Below are 23,494 nucleotides of genomic sequence, written 5' to 3' on the forward strand. Positions count from 1 at the left end.
GCTGCTCTGGTAACGTGTTCGTTCTTGGTGATGAGCGTGGGCACTAGTTTTATTTTTAGATTAAAGTCACTTTCCACCTTAGACACAGTCACATCTGCCAGCTCCTGCTCTCTCTGCTCTGACAGCTCATCACGGCTGAGTCGGATACAATGAATGGACGAAGCTGCAACATCGAGGCTATCTTTTTTTTTTTTTTTTTTTTTTTTTCACAACCAAGATGGCTGCCACGATCACATCACAAGAAAAAAATATATATATTTGACTGAATACAAATAGAAGAGAAAGTATCGGCTGCTAAATAATGTCATTCCAACACTCTGGAGGATACAAGAGTCTCGTATAATTTGATGACGTATTCCCATCACTTTATCATCCTCGTCCACGTTATTAGCCGTATTTGTTCAGCTGTATCGTTTCTTCCTCAAACATTTGCCGGTGGGGAAGAGTAAACGTTGAAGATGTCAGGGTGCAGATTGTGTTCAGGGCTCGCTGCTCTCGCTCGCTCTAATCTCGTTTAACCCCGTCGGTGTCTTCTGCTCCGCTCGGGGTGTTAACAGTTGGCGGCTCTGGTGGTGTGCCGCCTGGCTCTGTTTTTGGACGCACAAACGTTCCCTCTATTAATAGTTTATCTGAGGCGAAGCTGCCACTACAACTACCAATACACCATCTGGGGCTACTGGCAGCATCTCACATAGTGTGTGTGTGTGTGTGTGTGTGCGTGTGTGTGTGTGTGCGTGTGTGCGTGTGTGTGTGTGTGTGTGTGCGTGTGTGCGTGTGTGCGTGTGTGCGTGTGTGTGTGTCTTTGTATTTGTTAGTGTTTGTTTCTGTGTGTGTGTCCACGTCTGCGACTGTTCGCACCTCGTCTGTCATTTTACCTCCGTCCCATCTGTCCGCTTCTGTTCGTCTGTTTTGTGTTTGTTGTTGTTCACACCATTCCCTCCTCCTCCTCCTCCTCCTCCTCCAACTCCTCCTCCTTCTCCTCCCTCCATTTATTTCATCTGCCTCATCATCTCCCCATCACACTTCACAAGGCAACAATCACCCAGGCAACTCCTTTCCATCTGCTCAACTCCTCCTCCTCCTTCTGATCCTCCTCTCCTCTTCCTCCTCTCCTCCTCCTCCTCTCTCTCCTCTTCTCTTCCTCCCCTCCTCCTCCTCCTCTCCTCCTCCTCTCCTCTCCTCTCCTCCTCCTCCTCCTCTCCTCTCCTCTCCTCCTCCTCTCCTCCTCCTCCTCTCCTCTTCCTCCTCCTCTCCTCCTCTCCTCTCCTCTCCTCCTCCTCTCCTCCTCCTCTCCTCTTCCTCCTCCTCCTCTCCTCTCCTCTCCTCCTCTCCTCTTCCTCCTCTCCTCCTCCTCTCCTCTTCCTCCTCCTCCTCTCCTCCTCTCCTCCTCCTCTCCTCTTCCTCCTCCTCCTCTCCTCTTCCTCCTCCTCTCCTCTCCTCTCCTCTCCTCTCCTCCTCCTCTCCTCTTCCTCCTCCTCCTCTCCTCTCCTCTTCCTCCTCTCCTCTTCCTCCTCTCCTCCTCCTCTCCTCTTCCTCCTCCTCCTCTCCTCTCCTCCTCCTCCTCTCCTCTTCCTCCTCCTCCTCTCCTCCTCTCCTCTTCCTCCTCTCCTCTCCTCTCCTCCTCCTCTCCTCTTCCTCCTCTCCTCTCCTCTTCCTCCTCCTCCTCCTCTCCTCTTCCTCCTCCTCTCCTCCTCCTCTCCTCTCCTCCTCCTCTCCTCTTCCTCCTCCTCTCCTCTCCTCCTCCTCTCCTCTCCTCCTCCTCCTCTCCTCTCCTCCTCCTCTCCTCCTCCTCTCCTCTCCTCTCCTCCTCCTCCTCTCCTCCTCCTCTCCTCTCCTCCTCCTCTCCTCCTCAGCTGAACAGAGTTTAGAGCTCTTTTTTAAATCATGATTTGTTTCTTTGAAGGCCGAGCACGATTCATATTCATGCTGAAATGTTTTTGTGGAGTTTTAATTTCCCATCATGGATATTTGACTTCTTTCTAATTACGTCTGCCTTTTTCTCCACACAGATTATGATTTTATTTGAAATGTCCTTACTCATGAGCTAACCTGTCGTGGGTACCTTCTCTACATCTTCCAGATTTATGTGGAATTTCAGATTTCAGTAACTAACTTAAGTTTCCCACTAATAAACTCTCGTCCACCCGGGCACAAAGCCCAGATATGTTTACAGCCTCTTAAAGAAAGGCTTTTCCTCTGCGCTGTTTTTTTTTATCTCTATAAGATCGACATCTGAGATCGTTGACTAATGGATTAATTCCACTCGCTCTTTACATTCCTGTACATGCCTCGAGTTGTGTCTTCATGCTCAATGACTCAGTCTTCTGTTGGGACGTTCATCAGATTCAGTGTCAGTTCTTAAGACCTGGTATCCACTCCATCGGATGAAACTGTCTGTTCTGGCTCGCAGCTCCCTCCTCTACATCCTTTATTTAATTAGAAAGTTTAATGTTAGATCTCTTCACTCTGAATGTCAGGGAGGCTTAATAAGGGGGGGTCAAACTTTCCTCTTTGACGCCATCGGAGGTAGTAACAGAGGGCGTTACAGGGGCGAGACAGGATCAGCGGAGCCAGCAGGGGAGTGCAGCGCTGTGTGTGTGTGTGTGTGTGTGTGTGTGTGTGTGTGTGTGTGTGTGTAGCAGTGCTGTTGTTGAATCACACTCTGGACAGGACTAATATATTTGACATCTGTCAGGTTGTTACTGGAGCTAATGCTGTTTTTTTTTTTTTAACTCAGCGTTAGAGTCACAAGAAGCCGTTATTTTAACCAATAGATGAATTCCTGTAGTGTTTCCTCTTCTGTGTCTGATGATCCCGCCTTTAAAAACGCGTCTCTCATTGAGTAGATACTAACACGTTTCTCCCGTTCAGTCGTTTTTTTTTTTTTTTAATTGAACCCCCCGACATTGATTGACTCTCTTCCTCTCCTCTGATCTTAAACTCTATTGACTGTCGAGTCCTCCGCTGGAACACCTAAGCTAACACTGATAGCATTATCCTCCCTGTTCAATAGCACTCCTCCAACTCCCTCCTCCTCCTTCTTCTTCTGCTGTGTGTGTAATCTACTGATGGAGCTTGTTTTTCTGCCCCCTCTCCTCCTCCCCCCACTTCCTCTTTTTATCTCCTGCTTTCGTCTCTCGCTCTCTTGATTCGATTTAATTCACTGGGATTTACTGACACGCCGGGTTAAGAAACAAAAAAAGAAATCACCCACATCGCCCGACTTGTTTTATCACAGCGACAACGTTGAAGAAAACTTTGGACAATGGGGGGGGGAGACATTTTAAAAAAGTCGAGAGAATTCAAAAGAGAGTGGACACAGTTTTCTTGTTCGCTTATTCTCTCTCTTGAACTTTCTCTTTCTTTGCCTCTGCTCCTCTGGCTCCCCCCCCTCCCCCCCCCCTCATCTGCTTGGCTAGCAGGAAAAGTGTTTTCTGAATCTCTTGTGTCAGCACCGCTGTCAGACCTACACACAGCTTCCTAACTAAATATTATTCCTCCCTCTTTTTTTTCCCACCATCAGCTGCTTCTCTTTCTTTTTCTCTCTTTCCTCCTCCTCCTCCTCCTCCTCCTCCTCCTCCTCTGTGTTTAAACATCACCGCTGTACGTCTACAGTAGTTGTCTTACATTCACATTTTCTGCTTCTTCTTCTTCTTCTTTCAGGATTTGTTTCTACATTTCCTCTCTGCCTCTTGACTCCATGTTTTGATATGTTAGCCTCTCATGATCAAAATCGTTCTATAAATCAGATCTTTCTATCTGAATCTAAAAGTCACACGTTATTATATTATATTATAATAACGTGTGTGGTGAAGACGTGTGATTAGTACAGCGTCCCTGAAGTCCCAAAAAGTGTAAAAAAGTCTCTTTTGGGGGCTTCAGGGACGCCGTACTAATCAAATGTCCTTCCTGAAGTAAAAGAGAAAATGTTTAGCTTTAGAAATCTTTTCAAAGTAATTTATTCTCTATAATTTAATCGATCGATCTGTAAAAGTGTAACAGTGGAAATGCTCAGAAATGTTCTTTTCTCTGTGCGATTGTCTCTTTCAGTCTGATTATATTAAGGGCGTAGGAGTGCAGCGCACATGAATCTAAAATAAAAAAGTTCCTGAAACTTCAGCTCATTCATCAAAGCTAAAGAAACGAGTCCTAATTAAAAAAAGCAAAGATTAGAAATGAGACTTTGTGCAGAGTAAGACTTAAGTACAGAAACCTGAACACCTTCATTAAGTCTCTGTTGCTAACCACCTCGGCCCAAATACACACAAATACAAACATGACGACACAGTCACACCTCCTGCAGAGTCAAACTGAGCCATTAGCGGACCGAGCGCTGACACTGTAAAAACCGTTAACACGAGCACTCTCACATAAAACAAACAGGAGATGACCTTCTTTTCCACCTGGTGATGAACACACACATGTTTAAACTCCCGACAGTGCCGTGTTTTGAAGAGTTTAATACATGAGCGCTACCAAACAGATGAATCAATCACCTCGAGAACAAGAGCTGCGAGCGTCTGAGTCAGGGATTACAGTCTGCTGCTGATAGAATGAGGCTGCTGCACGGCAGTCTGCAGAGAGTGTGTCTGCTTTACTCTCTGTCCATGCAGGTGAAATGCTCAAAATAGAGCAGTAATAACTCAATTAGCGGAATTCGCATTAAAAATTTAAAACTCTGCAAAGGATCAAAAACAGTCCAGAGCCGCTTGATTAAAGTCGTCATGTAGCGTAGCATGAAGCTGAAAGTTAAGTTCATTATCATTCACATCCACGTTGAATATATTTTCATGGATAATTTGAGTTCAGGTGTTTAACTTTAGCTTTCTTTCACTATTTTTCAAAAGTTTGCTGTTTGATTTGTCGCTCTCTGAGGCCCGCTAATCACTGTTACCACGACTACCAAGCGACATATCTTCACACAGGAATTATTCAACTATTCAAAATGTGTTCTTACATTGTGACGTTGTCTTTGGTGCTGTAATTATTTTTAAACTACTAAAACATACTTTTATAATGAGACATAAAACCCCATTAAATGTTACTGACTTATTATTAAATGATCGTTTCCCTTCTCTGTAGAGCTACGTTACTTTACTAGCTAGCTAGCTGGTTAGCATTGGCCTCTGACGTTAAACGAACACAGACACTGTTGAATGCATTTTTTGCTCTAATGCTGAAGTGAGCTCACACCTCATTCAACCTTCAATATCTAGATACGGTTGCTAAGCTATTGTTGGATTATTGCTGTTCGGGGGAGGGGTTTCACTTACTGTCAATTCTGTATTTCTCCAATAGATTTAAATTGTCCTGCTTTTTCTTAACTCCAAATCTCCATAACACATCTTTGTGCTAACCTCCTCGTCTTGTCCGTGTGCTAACCACTCAGTGTTTACTTCTGTCCGTAGGCGCTTTCCTTATCCAGAGCCGTGTAGTTTTCTTTTTCAGCTCATGTTTATAAGTTTTGCTTCTCGTTCAGGTTTCGATGCTCTCGGCGACCTGTTGAAGCCCACGATTCCCACGCACTCTGCACCTCCTCCTCCTCAAATGGCCATCCATCCCGGAGGAAAGCTGCTAGCCAACGACCTCGACTCCTCTCTGGCCAACCTCGTGGGCAGTGAGTGTCAAGATGAACACACACAAAACACAAACTCACAGAACTTAAAGTATCTGTAAAACAGTATTTTACTGGCCAAACAAAATCTATGGTTTTTAACTCGTGAAACGCCTGGCTATCATAAGAACATTCAGATATTTCCTTTTATTACTTTAACTGATTAACAGCATGCTATTTCTGCTATTTTTACAACACTAAAATACTTTTTTATCTCATGGTTTAAGCTTTCACAAGGCACCTTATGCTTTTTTCCCAACATTAATATATCACCAGCTTGTTTGGCGTCTGCTTTTATTTCAGAAGCTTTCAACATTTTGATAAAAACTCAGTTAAAAAATCTGCACAAACGATTATGTAAGACAACAAAGGGGAGGGAGAACTCCACCTAAGGCTAAAACACCTGCTTCCCTGTTTTTAATTCATCCTTTCTGAACTGTGATGACTCATTTTCTCTCTTTCCGTCCCTCCTCAGATCTGCAGTTCGGTGGGACCCCGGCCAAGAAGTAAGTGTCTTGAGTTGAGATGACACCTTGTTGTGTTTGCAGTCTGGGCCGGAGGATTTATCCAACGGCAAAACAAACACGCCCGCCCGCCTGCCAGGCGTCCCCACCTACAGTCTGCCAGCACATAACTTTTAACTGCTTAGAGTCAAAATCCAATTAATTATGAAGTATTAAATGTTTTTTTTTTGTTGCTGCCCAGGTTTGTGAGAAACGGCTGGTGTAGAGTGTCGGAGGCGAGAGAGACGTTTTCCTGCAGTACTTTGACTTTAGCTGCTCTTTAAAATTCATGAAGCACCTCACAGAGAATATAAAAACTAGAGAGCGGTGGAAAGAGGAATCCACAAGTTTAAAAAAAAAAAAAAAGCCTTCGATGTTTTTGCTTTTCTTCTGAAGCATGTTTTCGGTGTTGTGTGAGAAACGGACTTTGTGTTTGGAGATTGAACATGCAGATTGAAGTCTGACAGCTTGTTTTGTTGCTCTGCCCCCCCCCCCCCCCCTCCCTCCCTCCCTCCAGGCCAGAGATGCAGTGGAGCCAGTCCGGGGAGAAGAAGCTGACGGGGGGCCATAACTGGCAGACTAAGACCATGTCGACCACACAGTGGGGCCCGGCGCCCATGGCCCCGCAGCCTATGCCTGTACAACACGTGGTAAGGACTTAAAAACACACAGCGAGGGAGGGGGGGGGGCTTAAAGTCCTGAAGGATACTTCCTGCTCATTACAACTTGGATCTAATTTTATAGTTTAGGTCATTATTGTTAAACTCTTTTGACTGCTTATCTAAACTTATTCTACTTTCGATGGATCAAGAAGCTCAAACAGATAAGATAATCGTCTTGGTCCTTCAGTTCTTCACCACAGTTTACCTGTGAAGTTCATTCTAACGACCTTTCACTTTTAAGTAAACCTCTTTAGATCATCCGGATAAAATGTTGACTTCTCTTTCATCTTAGTAATGTGAGTTAAAACAATGCTGCTGTCATGAAATTGAACAAATAATGACGTAAATTATATTAAAAAAAAAGAGTAACAGGTTGTAATGGAGCTGAATGAACCCTCGGTCAAGATGTCTGTGAGTCCTTCAGACGTCTTAGAAACTGCTGCGAGTACGGCTCTTCTGAGCGCTACGTTACATTACAATTGAGAGCCATTATTAGGCAAACTGTAAACTAAAAATAAGCACATTTTTCCATGGAGAGAGATCTATAACGCGCTCATATCTGTCCATTAAAGATTAAGTCACTTTCAGCTAATGGTTAGCTTAGCTTTGCACGTTAATTTAGTTTGGTTCAGTGCAGGATTAAAATCTGCTGACCAGCACCTCCAGAGCTGAAGTACGTATGTAAAGTCTCATCTATTCCATTTTTAATTTGTGCAAAAGTTCTATATTCAAGTAGAACAAACACAGGACCATTTCTTGGGTTTGGTTAGCGAAGCTTAATTTAGCTTAGCAATTTAAATATAATGTCCTTTTTTAAAATAATCTTACTTCAAATGGTACTGTACTCACGTGGAGGACTGTTTCCTGACAGTAGCCAGGAGTTAGCTTAGCATAAGGGGGTGGAGTCACTGTAGAGGTGGGGCGTGGTAACTCAACTATTTCTGTTTTGGTAGTTTTCACTGTGTTGGTAATTATTTGTAAAATTGGGACGGGATTTGGGCGTGACGGAAAATGTTTGAGAACCAATAGCTTAGCATCAAGCTAGCTTAAAAAATGCTACCAAAGCTACGTGAGGGTGGTTTTCAATCCTCTCATCTGAACTCTTTATCTGAAATTGGACGAAACACACTTGATTTTTTTGTTTTTTTCAGGATTGCTTTAAAGATAAAAACAAAAAAACATTTTCTGACGTATTAACATTTATCTGAAATAACTTGCAGACATCTTGCTAATCGAACGCAGAATCTAAATCGTCGCCACACTCTGAATGTCGTCTGTGTGCATGCGGATGTTTCCTTCAGTTGTTGTCTTTTGTATCAGGAGAAAAAAACGGGAATGTGAGCGTTTTGACTCGGTGCAGGATTTTGCTGCCTGTGCATGCAGTTTGTGTGTGTGTGTGTTTGTGTGTGTGTGTGTGTGTGTGTGTGTGTGTGTGCTGATCTTGGCAGCTCCTGATCGTCCTCCTGATCTCTGGACAGCGTTTTCTGGCTGACGAGGACAAACTGTCACTAACCCTCCGCTTCCTCTCTCTTCCTCTCTTTTCCCTCCCAAATGTCTCTCTCTCCTGTTGCTTCTCTCTCCTTTCCTTTCCTGTCCCCCCCTCCTCCTCTTACATGTTTTTGCACTGTCATCCACTCATCTTCCTTCCCTTCTCCCTCTTTTTTTTTCTCTTCATCTGTTTGTTCTCTTTTGCGTTGTCATCCACGCGTCCTGTTTTTCTCCTCACTGTCTCTGACATGGCCGTGTTTTGACCCTTCATCCCTTTCTGCTGTTTCCTTCACTTGTTTCTCTTGGGTGTCCCGTCTTTGCTTCCACTGGATTTCTAACTTTCCTGTCACTTTTTATGACCTACCTCTCTTTCTCTCATTCCTTCCCCTCATTGTCTCAACATGTTTTAAAATCGCTGTTCTCGTTCTTCCTCGTCGTTTTTGTTCTCCTCTCTCTCATCCTTACTTTCCTCTGCCTCCTCTCTCTTACCTTCTCCTCCTCTTACCTTTTTTTGCTCCCATCTTTCATCATCTCCATTTTCTTGAATTCCCTCTTCCTCCCACTCTCTGTCACCTTCTTCCCTCTCCTCTCTCTCGCTCTCTGTCCTTCTTCTTCTTCTTCTCTTGTCTCTCGTCTCTTCTCCTCGTTGCGTCCTGATGCAGAATGGAATGTTCTATACTAGTTATGTAAGTACTTTATCCCTGTTTAGTAAACCTAACATGCTTCTCTGCTTCCTTTCCTCTGTCACCTCTTCCTCTCTCGCTTTCTTTCTTTCTTTCTTTCTTTGGGTTTTTTTCTTTCTGAAAAGATCCCGTCACCTCTTAGTTCTTTTGAGTTTTCTGTCGGTCTGCGTTGAGGTGTTTTAAAAAGGGTTCTCTCTCTGGGTAGTGACGTTTTCCTCTATTGGATTTTTGAAAGCGAGTTGAACAAAGTCTTCTCTGTGGATTCCTCAGAGCTGTTGACCTCCATATTTGTCCAAAAACGATTAAAAGTGCCTCAAAAGAGTGACCCCTGCTTTTGGCCACGGGTGACAAGTTTCTCATTACAAAACAGTGTACACACACACACACACACACACACACACAGACTGACACACATACACTGTAGTTACTTTTTCAGCCAGCTGTACACTGTACACAGTCCTGCTGCTTTAAATACTCAAAAAAGAACCCAAAAGACGAAGTTAGAACGACCTGCTGTTTAAAGAAACTCCTGATTCTCTCAATACTTTTTATGCCTTTTATGTAGAGTTAAGACTAGAAGTTCATGGAGTCAAAAACAGAGGAGGTATGTGTGGCATCCAAAAGTCTCAAAGTTTAGAAAAGTTTGACACATTCAGTCTGTAGATAAAAATACCAGGATGTACATGAACAGACTGCTCAGGAAATCAAACGGTACAAAGAAAAGACCCTAAAGATTTATCTTTAAGATTTTTAGTTAAACGCCTTTTTTAAAATAAGATTTGTTTACGATAAGAATGAAAAAAACAACACATTTTTCAATCCTGTCGCACAAAATACAACTTTTGATTCCTCTAAAGAGTCTTATCTGAAAGACTTTAAAGCGACATCTAATTGGGGACGTGTGATTGGCTGCTTTCTTTGTTGACCCTCGTCTCCCTGACGCAGACATCTCTTTGTGAGGATTAATCCACAGACACAATAACAGAAATATAAAGTCATTGTTCAGCCAGAAAAACAAATTAAAATGCTTTAGCACGAGTCAAAGGTTAAATATTGTTTGAGTGTTGGTCAGCAGTGAAGAGAACTCTGCCTTCAAAAACAAGAAAACACAAAGACAAACATGCACTTACAGAGAGGAGGATATTCATGAAGCTGCTTCTTTTAGTCCCTAAGAAGAAATATATGAACTCAGACTGTGCACAACAAGCAGATAACATAACCTCGATAGAAGATGTCACACACACACACACACACACACACATCGCTTTCCAGCAGCATGCAGCAGTGATGTATGAGACGTCCCCGGTAACAGAGCTGTCGTGCATCAGGAATGATAAGTACAACATCTGAGACTCTCGCCAGAAGGGCAAGGCTGCAAACACTCCGCACACGAGCGATGCTTCAAAATGCCAGCCAGAAATCCTGCCAAGATGTTTCACTTATTTAACCTTTACCGCAACATGCAGGTCGCAAAGAAGATCAGAACTCAGAGCGAAAAAAAAAAGAAAAAAAAGAGGAGAGTCGACTTGAGAGGGAGACCACGATGGGAAGAGCAAAAGTTCAGGCAGATATCGCTTAAAGTCGGGATTACAGATGTAGGGGAAGAAGGAGAGGACGTTGATGCACTGACGAGGAGGGGAGGAGGTACCCGAGAGACAGACAGAGAAGAAGTATGGAGCATAAACACAGAGATAAGAGACAGACTGATGGATGTTAAACATGATGTATGGAGAGTAAACAGCTGGGCTGAGAGACAGACGGACAAAAACATCAACAAAGAAGAAGTAGTGCGGAAACTGTGTCACCTGCTCACAGATTGTCATTCTATGGAAATCAAATACTGCGCTGCCCCCCCGTCATTTTGCACAACCAGACCAAATAACAAACTCAGCGTGCAGATGTCTGTTAACTCAAGAGCACATTAGAATAAAATGGATAAATCTTTAAGAAGGATTTCAAAAACTCTTGCACTCAGTCGAGTCATTGGGATTGGATTCTCCTCTTCCGTCTTTGGCAGCAAAATACAGATCAGGTTGATCCATGATTATGATCCCTTCTCACCGCCTGATCCCTGGAGGCAGGCATGAAAAGACGATGCCAGATCAATCGCATCGATCAGTTCTCCTGACTCACCCGGAAACCTTCAGAAGCCTTTAGAATCCCTTATCAGAACCACTTCATGTCCTCTTTTGTTTCCAAGTTTCCTTCATGATGAGCTGTTTTATTTTGAAGTTTCTTTGTTGAACTTTCACCAGTCTAAGATGCTCATTTTTTAAAGATTACACTGGGAGGAATTACCAGTATACCAGAAGAAATACTAAGTATTGAACCAGTATTTAAAGAGTTGTAGTTTTAGAAACGCTTTATCGCATTCATTCAAACTCATCGTGCTTTCATGATGTGGCTTAATGGTTTGAACCATTGGACTCATTGGTTTGAACCATTGGGCTTAATGGTTTGAACCATTGGACTTATTGGTTTGAACCATTGGACTTAATGGTTTGAACCATTGGGCTTAATGGTTTGAACCATTGGACTTATTGGTTTGAACCATTGGGCTTAATGGTTTGAACCATTGGACTCATTGGTTTGAACCATTGGACTCATTGGTTTGAACCATTGGGCTTAATGGTTTGAACCATTGGGCTTAATGGTTTGAACCATTGGACTTAATGGTTTGAACCATTGGGCTTAATGGTTTGAACCATTGGACTTATTGGTTTGAACCATTGGACTCAATGGTTTGAACCATTGGGCTTAATGGTTTGAACCATTGGACTTATTGGTTTGAACCATTGGACTCATTGGTTTGAACCATTGGGCTTAATGGTTTGAACCATTGGACTCATTGGTTTGAACCATTGGACTCAATGGTTTGAACCATTGGACTCATTGGTTTGAACCATTGGGCTTAATGGTTTGAACCATTGGGCTTAATGGTTTGAACCATTGGACTTAATGGTTTGAACCATTGGGCTTAATGGTTTGAACCATTGGACTTATTGGTTTGAACCATTGGACTTATTGGTTTGAACCATTGGACTTATTGGTTTACAATCTGTCTGTAAGAACAGCATTTTGTATTAAAGGTGAAAATGAACGTTGCCTCTCTGCACAAACACAGATTTTAACCCATCTGAAAACACTGAACCTTTAGACTCCTTATTAAATTAGCAGCGTAACATGTTATTTGTTCAAAGCGTTGATTAATGCATTATTAAATAAGTAGCAATTAAAGGATAATGCTAAGTCCCTAAAAAGGTTAGACGTCCTCTTTGCACTGCCTGATTAGTGTACTGAATCATTGTGCCTAAGACTGCTGAGGTAATATATGATTTCTCACAGTTAATTACCACCTTTAATGGAAATATTGAACCTTTTTCATTTAGGTGCACCATTACTGTGACTGTAACACAGCCGGAGAAACTCAGGCTGAGGCGTAGTACCTTTAAAACATCCACAATGACTGAGGCGTAAAAAGGCCTTTGATTGTTTCATTGACGATGTTTGATCGGGTCAGTGAAGGCAGCAGTGTGTTTCTGAAAGCTGATTTGAATGACTTATTGAACACATCGATGACATGATGGCTCTTCGTTAAGAGAAGATGATCGGCCATGGAAACCTTTTTCATGAGATCCTGATGCTTAGTTAGTGAGGTGACGATACTTCAAGAAGTTTCAATACTACAGCGAGTTATGAAAATAAGTGGAAAACCTTCGCTATGAAGCCAGTGAGGAAGTGCGCATAAATGCAATTCCTCAAGTGTCCACTTGAGGCTGTGTCCAAAAGCCAAGGAATCCCCTTTAAGACCCTTATTACAATGTACATTTTTACAGCAAAAATAAACACATTTACAGCCCGTAGAAAATATGAATTTTGTCTCGATAGTTCATTTATATTTTGGGGGGGAAAAAAATATGGAGGTTGACATTTTTATAACTCACTTGTTTTTATCTTATTAAGGATAAGAGGTATTCATAAATTAGCATGAATAGAACCATGAGATTTGACCGACAGGTGGGCGTGTTGTAGCTCTTTGCCTGTTTCCAAATTGATCCAAATTTATGATTAGAAAGCTTTTCCAATATGGACACCACCATTGATGGGCCTCAAAATGCCGCTTCAGAAACCAATGGGTGACGTCCATCAGTCTACGTCCTTGATTTAGGTGCTGTGTACTTCAAAACGTATTTAGTACAGCTGTGTGTGTCAGCTTTTGTTTTGTTTCTTACACTTTAAAATACAAGTGCTTAGGGTTATACATAACAGGGTTCAAACGTCATGATCTGACAATGGTACAGGTGGCGTTCTTTGGCAGCACCATGTTTAAAGTCTCTGAGATCTGAACAGTTTTTCTCTTAACATTATGTCGACATCATCATAGCTGTGGATTTGGCTGAAACACATAAAGTCAGTAATTAGAAGCAGTAGTGTCCGCTGAATGTGACTCATCTTAGCATCTGTCTCAATAAAATCTTTTGCATGTTACAGATGCTCACTGTAGTGGAAGAATTTCCCGTCTTGATGTCTCCTCTTCTAATCTTGTGAACTGATTTCCCCGTGAGACGTTCACTGACACCACACTGTAATGCAGCGCTGACACTTCACTCTCATAAATTTACCGACGTCTCCAGCAAAAATCTGCTGCTTTCCTTCGAGGAGGATGTGCGTGGGTTGTAAACGACGGCAACAAATTGCCCGTCACGTTGAATCGGAGGCCCGTTCAGGCGGAGTGGATTTGATTTGTGGAGTGAGGAGGGCAGGTCTGAACACCGTCCTACTGAGCCTCCTCTTTTAAAGCCGCCGTAATGATCGCTCCCAGCGGGACTCCACTAAGTACCTCTGCTGCATGCTGGGCTGCCGCGCTCCTAATGTGCACACACTTTATCAGCATTAAGTGTATTCTCCTCACACGTGCATCACACTGTGTGTGCTTTATTTATCATGTTCTGAGTCAGACATGACTAATGGAAACAGATGAGATGTTAGTCAGAGGAAAGAGAAGAACACAGTCTGATTTTCTGGTATTTACTGAAGTCTGTTACACTTTTTCACATTTACAGGCTTTACATCAAATGCTGGATTCAGGTTCTGGTTTTAGTTGATAATGGATTTTGTTTCTCCTCTAGGCTCCAGCCCCCATGGCTTTTCCCATGACCACACCGCAAGTGCCTGTGTATGGAATGGTGAGTGAAAATAACAAGCTGACTGTCCGTACAGTCAAAACTAGGGCCAGACCGATATGGGATTCTTGGGTCCAATGTCGATATTAGGGAGAGAACAAATCCGACACACATATTGGCCGATATCTTTCTTCGATCTGTAGAGATAAATATAAATAATCTGTAGATGTACACATTAATTGCCTTGATCCCACAAATGCAGTCATCAAACACTTGTGGTAAAGATTTATAACGAAGACAAGATGGTCACTCAACTGGAAAGTATAAATATAAATAAATCTAGTGATATCTGCGGTAAAATTAGCCGATACTGATCGCCACTGGATATGCTAATATCGGCTCATATTATCGGCTGCCCCATTTATCGGTCGGGCTCTAGTCATAACGCAGAAACACAAAAAACGCTGCACCTATTAGTTTCCTCTTGTGATGAATTTGTAGATTATTATTTTAATTAAAAACATGTTGATGAATCCCAGTCACCGGAGTCTGACTCCTCTCAATCCCTTACTTGTGTCTGTGTCCAGGTCCCTCCCCAGATGGGTCAGATGGGCGGGGTACCGATGATGGCTCCTCAGCCAATGATGTATAACCAGCCTGTTCTCAGACCCACCAACCCCTTCGCACCCATGCCGGGAGCCCAGGTCAGCTATCCTGTATTTGTGACTTCATACACACAAAACGATACCTTTGCTACTGAAAAGGTAATGAAGAGTTCAACGTCTTTCATATTTTGATCTATTACTGTGCAAGTGATTGTGTCTTTGTGATTGGTAACCAAGGTGTGTCAGTAGCATGTTCTTTGAGTTGTGCTCAGGAGAAAACGGTCAGATTGTTGAGTCGTATAAAATGTTACAGTTATGATTACTTCCTTCAAATGTATTTTAAAAGAAATAGTACAACATGACAGCTAGACTACTGCAACAGTCTCATCTACGGTTCATCATCCAAAACTCCACTGCTCGTGACCACATCACTCCCGCACCAGTGACCACATCACCCCCGTCCTCCATGATCCCCAATGGATCCCCATCCACTTCAAACTCCTCATCATCACCTACAAAACCCTCCATAACCCTCTAAGAACCAACAAGACCACCAAAGTATTGATTTCTTATTCATTTGAATGTTTTTCAAAAGCCTGAGGAGGTTTAAATATTCAGTTATTCAAGAGAAAAGAAAGTGGAGCATGGAAATGTTGGAACTTGTTTAGCTTGTTGTTTGAGTGTCTGTAAATTCCTCCGATCACTCCAAAGTCATTTTAAATGCATTGATAAAATGATGACTATAAACTCTTTCTCTTTTTTTTTCTTCTCCTGTTGATTCAGATGCAGTTTATGTAATCCAGTCAGGGGGGGGGAAGCAGAGTGCCAAAAGCGACAAACAAACAAACACACAGAAGAAGAAAACACACAAGAGGAAACGATCAGACGGACGGACGGAGGGAGGATTTAATCAAACTAAAATGACTAAGAGACAGTCAAGATAACCAACCAACACCAAAAACAACGGAAAGAGGAGAAGAAGACCGAAGAGCGGAGCAGGGGGGGCGGAGGGCGGGGAAGAGGTCATCTTTACTGGTCGTTGTCTGAAACAACTTCTTGCCTGTGTGTGTGTGTGTGTGTGCATGTGAGCGTGTGTTGCTACTTTCTGTTTGATAAGTTTTTAAATCCTATCGATGGAGTGATGATTCAGACGACTGAATACAGACGAGAGAGAAAGATAAAGAGGGAGGATGACGGAGGAAGAGGGGATCATACCTCTGGTTTAGCTTGTTAGAGTTCTGCTGCAGAATTAGCTTTATTTCAAACTGGTGCTATTTTGTCCCCTTCGGCTCACCGTCCGCCTGCAACGGCACATCGGGAGGTCATATAGGGGGACAAGTGTTTAATGTGCGTGAGTGTGTACTGTAAAGAAATGAACAGCAGTTGTTTCAGACAACCGACCTCCCCCTTCGTTTGCCACCTGCGTCCACAATTGTCCAATCAACGAGACATTATCCAAAACGTCTCAAGTGTGTTTCCCGCGGTTTTCCCCTCTTTTGGGATATCTTTGTATTTTTCGATCTGTTTTCTTCTGCCGCCTCTCCTGAATGTTTGCGGGGCTTGTACAGCGATTTGTTAAACCATTTGTTGATAGTAGTTGAGCGTTTGTTGTCAAGAGTTAAAGTCTTTGTTACTCATACTGCGTTTTTTTTTCTTCTCCCGAAGCTACAAGTACACACAGGGAAAAACAGGGTTAAACGCTAACAATGCTAGCGAGCTTACAAAGTCGTCTAAATTGGATTCAAAGCAACATTTGGGATATTTTTCTGAAGACCTGGTCACAACACAAAGTGGTACGGTGAAAGTCAACCATGTGTTTTTAAGAAACGTGTAGTTTTTAGAAGAACGCTAATGCAGTGACGACCGCTGACGCTAGCTAAACTACTGTAGCTGTTAAGCTAGCCTGCCAAGGACATGCTTGGGCTAGTCAGTCTGAACTTCTCTCTGTTTTCTTTTCACTGTGTCATATATGGCACTCTGTTCTCAAGATTGTACATTTAAGTTAAAACAGAGTTATTAAAAGGAGGGACTGAAAGTATTTTAGCTAGCTAGTGTTCTAACTAGCATGCTAAATAAGATGTATTTTTATCTTGGTAGCTAACAGGACAATATGTTCACGCAGAAAGGACGTACTTTCGTGTTCTACAAACTATTCCTCATTTGTTGAGCCAGGGGCTTCTTAGCTAGTAAGCTAGCTTTGTCCATTCTTAGCTCTCCGTGTGACCCAAGTTAAGAGCAGTCAGATGGAGTTAACCAAAGTTGGACTACTGAAAAGATAATTTGCCCAGATATAAATTTTGCCCCGATGAGTATATCAACCATTACTTTAAATGTAGCTTACTTCCCTTAACTTTATGCACGTTTGTCATGACAATTTTGGCTGCAGTTTCTCAAAGAAGAGCGTAAATTGAGGAATTTAGTCGTGCTAAAGAGTCAGCAGCGTGCTTGAAGTGTAATTAGCCCGCTAACTGCCTGTTAGTCCCTGGTTGACCTTGTGTGTATCTGTTCTTCATGTCCTCATCAGCTCACCAATCGGATTCAGACGTCTTTGGTTTCTAAATAAAGCGCTTTTTCATCAGGTCCACCCTTTAGAGAGGTCCATATTATGTGCCAGTGATTGATGACAGCAGCACTGAGTGAGTGATTAAAAAGTTACTGAATCAAGTTGAATTCACTTTAAATTGCACTGAATCAAAGAGAGTGGCTTTAAGTGCACCTCTGTCTGCAGAGAGAGCCAAATGACTCTGAACCTTTGGCATCCCCCTCGCTCCCTTGGTTCCAGGTTAATTTAAGGATCATATTTGACTTTTTTATGAGGTCAAAGGCCGTTCCTCAGCCAAAGCATCCGTCGCCACGAGTTTGACTGTTGGGGACATGTGTCCATATGCATTTTTATTGTGTGTTCACGTGTGTGCTAACACATTTATGTGTTTGTTTTCCATTGAGGGCTATTTTCTGAGGGTCAAATTGCGTCAAATTTCGAGCCAGAATTTGAGCCAGGAAGTTTGACGTGAAAATGTGCTTGTTTGTTTTTTGTAAAAAAAAAAATCAAATTTTGTTGCAAAATGCACATGCAAAAATTTTGCACTGAAGTGACTATCCTGCCGTAACGGAGCTGTCGCCAGTTAACCTGGCGAGGAAAAAGTTGAGAAAGAGATCTGTAGGGAATGATTTCAGTTTTTACAACAAGAAGTTTGTCTAATCTACCAGCCACTGTGGCAGGTAACTCAAAGTTATTTTCCTGCCATTCTAACAACTTGAAACTTTTTGTAGTCCCTTCCCTGACCCCTCCCCCGTCCAGTGTCTCTATCCCGATCATCACGATAGTCCGATTGAAATCTCTAGAATCTCGCCTCTCAACTCTGTCTAGTTGGTCTATCTCTAAAAAGCTTTTTAGCCTGCTTCGTCACTGTTTGATATGTGTAGATATGTAAAAAACAAATAGTGATACTAACCAGTTTCTGTCTAGATTGTCTGCACCCACCCATCACTGTTGCTGTTGGATAGATATTGCTGTTAGATGCTTCTTGTTGCAGTCTTGTGTTAGCCTAGCCTTTCCTCGTAGTATCCTCCTGCAGTAGGTTTCCCACCTTGTCTTCACCACTGCAAACGTCTCTTAACTAAAGCTCTATTATCTCTCTTGGTGTCTCTGTCTTTTAGCTGTAGACGAAACCTTTCCGAGGCTCCCGGGCTCAGGCTTTGTGGTCCGCTCTTCGCTCGCTTCGAGTGCGCTCTTTCTTCTCACTATTAGCATCGCTCCAGTGTCTGGTAGATAAGTTCCTCGACACCCCCCCCCCCCCCCCTCCTCCTCGACAACATCAGCCATCCTCACAACTTGTTATGATGTCAGCAGCCTATAAACGGTCTCTGATTGGACTGTTGAGCCTAGACAGTGAATCAGAAAGCTTGGATATTCAGATTTTTGTGACATAATGGGGATTTGCTGCCAACAGAACAATGGATCCCACCACGGTTTTAGAACGAAACATTAGCTAAATGCTAATATTTATGAAGACTTCTGTATATGAATACAGAATCTTAAGGATAACCATCCGTTTGAAGAAGTTGCTAGTCAGACTGTAAACATTGACCATCCCACAAAACAAGAAGCATTCGCCCAGAAATCCTTTTTGCCTTTCCAAGCAATCACTGGCTACAACAGAAATCTGGATACGTTGGTTATCGTTCCCAGAGAGTTCATTGTAGTCAGATGACAGCCAGTGTTTCCAAGATTGGCCGAATGCTAGCGCTTGTAGATTTCAGCAGCATCCCGAAGGTTTGTCTGCTCAACCGGCAACACTGACTTGACTTTCAACCAGCTGTTGTCCAACGGTAGTTTGTATAATGCATCCAGTTAGACCAAATGTGGAAAGTAGCAATGGGATCCACTAATGGTTGTTGATCTAAACTTCGGCTCTGGATGCTGCTTCTAAGGAATCAAATGGTTTGACGTTGGTCTGTGTTCTAAATTCATGTCACTCAGTTGGACTTCTCAGTCCCCTTAGAGTCCATCTCTCCTCGGCCTTAAGTCCCCTTTTACTGTTGGATTCCAAGTTGTTAAACCAAGAGCCAATCAGATAGTTGGATTTCACGGTTTGTTTGGTTACACATAAGAGACTTTGTTGGCCAGCGGATGGAAACGTTTGGTTATTTCTTGAATGAGTCAGGTTCAGCGTTTTGGGGGACACTGGTTTGGAGACGAGTTTTAGTCCGGCCCCACCAGTCACTTTGACGGACACCCAGCTGTCGTCCAGGGATGTTTAAGATTCCTATCCTATTTGCAAAAATTGCCATTACCAAGAAAACGAATCACCAAAACTTTGGTTCGTTACCCTGATAGTAAGGTCATGTATTGGTTGGAGTATTTTCTTGAGTTCAGCCAAAACGTCTCGTGTCATTGAACAGTAAACTGTTCCGACCTGCTGACAACATAAACTCTCACAAGATGTCAGGGGAGCTTTCCAACCCTCAGAACCTTCCCCTTCCAGGGCCGGAAACCCAAACACCTTTTCTGCTTTTGGATTCAAACTCCTTCAGCTATTTTTCTTAATGGACATCTGGCGATTTGGCTCCAAAAATGACTTCTAATTATGGCTCTTTTATTTTCGGGGACAGCTGTCTCACTGTCTCCAATCTTGTGTGATGAATTGGCACTTTAGAAAAAGAGACGCCATCATTGTGGGCACTGATCCAGAATCAGATCATGGTCACCCTGGATCTTAAAAAAACAATGAATCATATCAGGTCTTTAACCTGCAGATGTGATCGTTCCTGATGTTTTTTAATGACCTCTTTAGAATACAAAACGTGTCGGCTTTGGTGTGAAGGACGGTGAAGTCAGTGCCAGGATGTTCTTCTCACCTGAAGACATTTCCTGCTTCTTATCGGACAACAAAGCTTTTTCTTCTTGATCAGTTTTTTTTCTTTTCATTTAGTTTTTTCTCTGCATGGTAATCCTGCCTGTTGCAACGAGGTCGTCTTTGTCCGTGTGTCTCAAAGTGATTTGGTCGGATATCTTCAGATAGAGAGAGGCTGCTGTGGTTTCTGTGGAGTCCCATAAACGTTACTGGCTTGTGTCCTCATCTCTTTAGCATTGATGTAACTGCCGGTAATTATCACAGCTTCATCATGTAGGTCATTTTGTCACGGTATTTCTCCTGGGAGGGATTTATTTTTTTTTAGGACTGAGCATGCAGGCCCTCTTTTTTTGGCGACTCCCTTTCCCTCAAATTCCGACTCTTTCTCATATTTATGTCTGGGAATTTCCCTGGACAACCACAGGTTTTTTTTTTCTTCCTTTTTTTTCTTCTTTTGGGAACAAACCAGGCAAACCTTTAAAAAGCTGCTACCACTTCTCTCTGCATTGTTGTAGCATGAATCTAGGTGGAGACGAGTACACGGATGAACCTTGATGTCATATTAAAATGTTCTCTTCTAAGGCCAAGTGTATCAAACATTCAGAGAGCAGACTCGTCTCTCTCTCTCTTTCTGGGGTCAGTGAGTGCATGGTTGTAACGTTGTCAATGTTTGTTGTCCTGTTCTCTCGCAAAAAAACGCATGACAGTGATGGTGATGATGAAGATAAATTCTCTCCTCTTGTTGTCCCTGTTTTTGAACATCTGTCACGAGGCGAAGGTCGGCGATGGTTCAAACTCTTTGTGACCGATCTCTCGACAGCCGGTTCATCCGTCTCTGGACTGAATCTTTGGCAGATGTTTGTGCCTGTCGAAAAATGAGCCACCGTAGCAAAACAGAGCGCCAAAACTTTTTGTGTAAAAAAAAAAATAAGAAAAAAAGAAAACCTCTCCCAAAGATGTCACATTTGCTACTCGCAGCACAGATTTTGTCCTTCACTGTTCTGGCGCCATCTGCTGGTGGCTTCGTGCGCTTGCAGGTGAAACTCAAAGAATGAAAAATGAGTCTAAATGAGAGGCTGTTTAAACGGATTAATCTCCTCGTTTTTTTTGTTTATTTTTGTCAGTGAGTCGGTGTGTTGAATCAAAGGTTCTCTTGTGCACGTTCTGTTTTTTCTACATCAGTGTTTTTTGGTAAGAACCCTCGGATTGCTGCCTCACTATTCTGTATATATAGAGAAACACACACACATCACACACCTCACAGAGCTTAAAGACATACTCGCATAACCCGCAGCTGCGTTATTTTGCATTTACTCTTTATTTTTCTGAACATGAAAGATGTTAGCGTTCTTACAGCAGTATAAAGGTATGATTACTTCTCTAGCGGGGACGGGCTAATCAGACAGACGATGCAGATTTCGAGGGGCTGCAGACCTCCCTGTACATCAGGACCAGCCATGAATTCTCAATGATGCCAAATGTTTTTTGAGCAGAGAACATCTTTTAATCTGTCTCTCTCTCTCTCTCTCTTCTCTGTCTCCTCCCCCCCTCCCCCCCCCTCACCCCCGTTTCTCTTTGTACATTTTTATTTTCTATTTATTTAAAGCAGAATTATATGGATTGTATCGAGCATGGAAAGGCAAAACAAATGTTACAGATGACAAACAAATCACAGGCTTTTATTTTACAGCAGTATATTTGTTTATTCTAGGGATCTGTTTTTCTCTCTTGTTTTTTTGGAAGAAATAAAAAGTCATTTTCCATTCCTAGGTCGGTGTCTGTGTTTGATTTTTTTTCTCACTCACTCAGAACTCCAGATTCATGGGGGGGGGGGGCGCAGTTTGGAAAATGCTCTGCTAGCTTGATTTTAGCTTCGTCTTTAGCTACAGCTAGCTAACGGTCTTCGTATTTATAGCTGAGGTTTGTTTTTATCTCGTCTAAATCGCTCAAAAAAAGCTGAAGCTTACACTCATTACTCAAAATAATAAACAATCCAAAAATAAAAAGAGAGAGGTAAAAATGTAATACATCTACTTCCAGAGTTTCAGAAGAATTAGCCGCTAATTTTCCTCAAACGTGACACCTAGCGTGTTTTATTGCTTCACTTTGTCTAGCCGTTGTTACAAAAGTCTTTAAAGTTAAACAGGTGATTAATTCAGCATGTAGCAAAAGTTTTTTTTTTTTTTTTTTTTTTAACAAATTGTGTTCTTGTACTGAAATATCTTTCATCCTGGACACACTGAGACAAATTACCGTGCAGCGTCTGCAGGGGTCCAACGATGAATTATTCACTGAAGACAAAATGCTGCTGTTTGTCAGACACGACACAATGTGAGTGATATATTTCTCACCCAGGGCTGTTTAGTCCAAAAAAAAACTGAAATATAATCAAATAAATCACCACCTGGGGACTGTGAAGGATTCTGGATGTGATTGTGGAGCGAGGAAAACATAAAACGGGTTCATTATTCAGAGCTCAGCGGGAGTCAGCTTTACACTCCTTCAGTGTTTGAAGTCTTTGTAGATAAAGAGCTTCAGGTCAAAGTGAAACAACAAGCAGGGATATATAGATCCTGTATAACAACAGAACGTCAGGAAAACAGTTATTAGGAGCTGGAAATGATTGTATTTAGTCTGGGAAATGTTTCCCACCATTATAGAGAATATGAGACTTTGAGGTAATTACTGATTACAGGGTTTTCTATTCAACTCGGGTATGCTATATACGCACTCTAAACATATTTCTGTGAACTTTCAGGCGGGTTTTAATGACCACCTGAGTCAGAAGTTAAAGCCACTTTAAACCCAAATCCACTTTAGCCATCAAACGTTTGAATATAAAATCTTGGACATGATTGTACACGTCAAGAAATTATGATAAATAAGCTTCAATGAAGCCTCAAAAATCTTCTCATTTCTGCCGTCCAGTTGTAGGAAAGGCCTCATGGCATGAGTCTGGCGCCTAACTTCCAGCGTTAGCACCGTTCAGAGGTCAAGTAATGTCAAACGTGTTTTTTTTTTCTTTTTCTGGCAGTGGGAGTAAGTGTGAGTACGTTTATACCCCTAACCAGAGGCGCTGTTTGTCAATAGGCTGACAAACTTTAAACCACAGCATTGGCTCAAAATGTGCAATTTTTGCAATGACAGTAGGAAACCTCCCTAAGGGGGCCCCATGTAACAACACTCCCTGTCATTGCCCTGCTAAGCGTGCATGTATAAGAATAATTCAAAGACGGCCTCAACACGGCCCCGGACAGATAAACCCGTGTGAGATAACAGACAGTTATCCAGAAGTTAGCGGTCCTCTCCGGTCACTGCGGGCCCGGTGGCGTGACAGCCGACGCTCAGCAGGAGGAATTTCTACCCCCCCCCCCCCCCCCCCCCCCCCCCACCTCCAGATAAGTTCTGACAGCTGTAAACCGAGAGCAGGACGGGGGAGAGGCTATTTTTAACTTTCAT

General features: G+C 42.6%; 1 protein-coding gene across 6 annotated transcripts in view; it reads left to right on the top strand.

Annotated features, from left to right (window-relative positions):
• si:ch211-200p22.4 (phosphatidylinositol-binding clathrin assembly protein) overlaps positions 1–21,804 on the top strand; it is an 89,608-nt gene extending 67,804 nt beyond the window's left edge. For 4 of the 6 annotated variants that reach the window (XM_061031715.1, XM_061031720.1, XM_061031716.1 and 1 more), the window contains 7 exons: positions 5,480–5,617; positions 6,090–6,120; positions 6,635–6,767; positions 8,930–8,953; positions 14,080–14,136; positions 14,661–14,837; positions 15,462–21,804. In XM_061031715.1, coding sequence (XP_060887698.1) covers positions 5,480–5,617; positions 6,090–6,120; positions 6,635–6,767; positions 8,930–8,953; positions 14,080–14,136; positions 14,661–14,837; positions 15,462–15,476 — 575 coding nt within the window. In that variant the 3' untranslated portion in view covers positions 15,477–21,804. The remainder of the gene's footprint in view (positions 1–5,479; positions 5,618–6,089; positions 6,121–6,634; positions 6,768–8,929; positions 8,954–14,079; positions 14,137–14,660; positions 14,838–15,461) is intronic. The other 2 variants (XM_061031719.1, XM_061031717.1) reach the window with 2 other exon arrangements.
• Positions 21,805–23,494: the final 1,690 nt, after the last annotated feature.

Source organism: Labrus mixtus, chromosome 23 (genome assembly GCF_963584025.1).
Source record: "Labrus mixtus chromosome 23, fLabMix1.1, whole genome shotgun sequence".
Classification (NCBI taxonomy): Eukaryota; Metazoa; Chordata; class Actinopteri; order Labriformes; family Labridae; genus Labrus; species Labrus mixtus.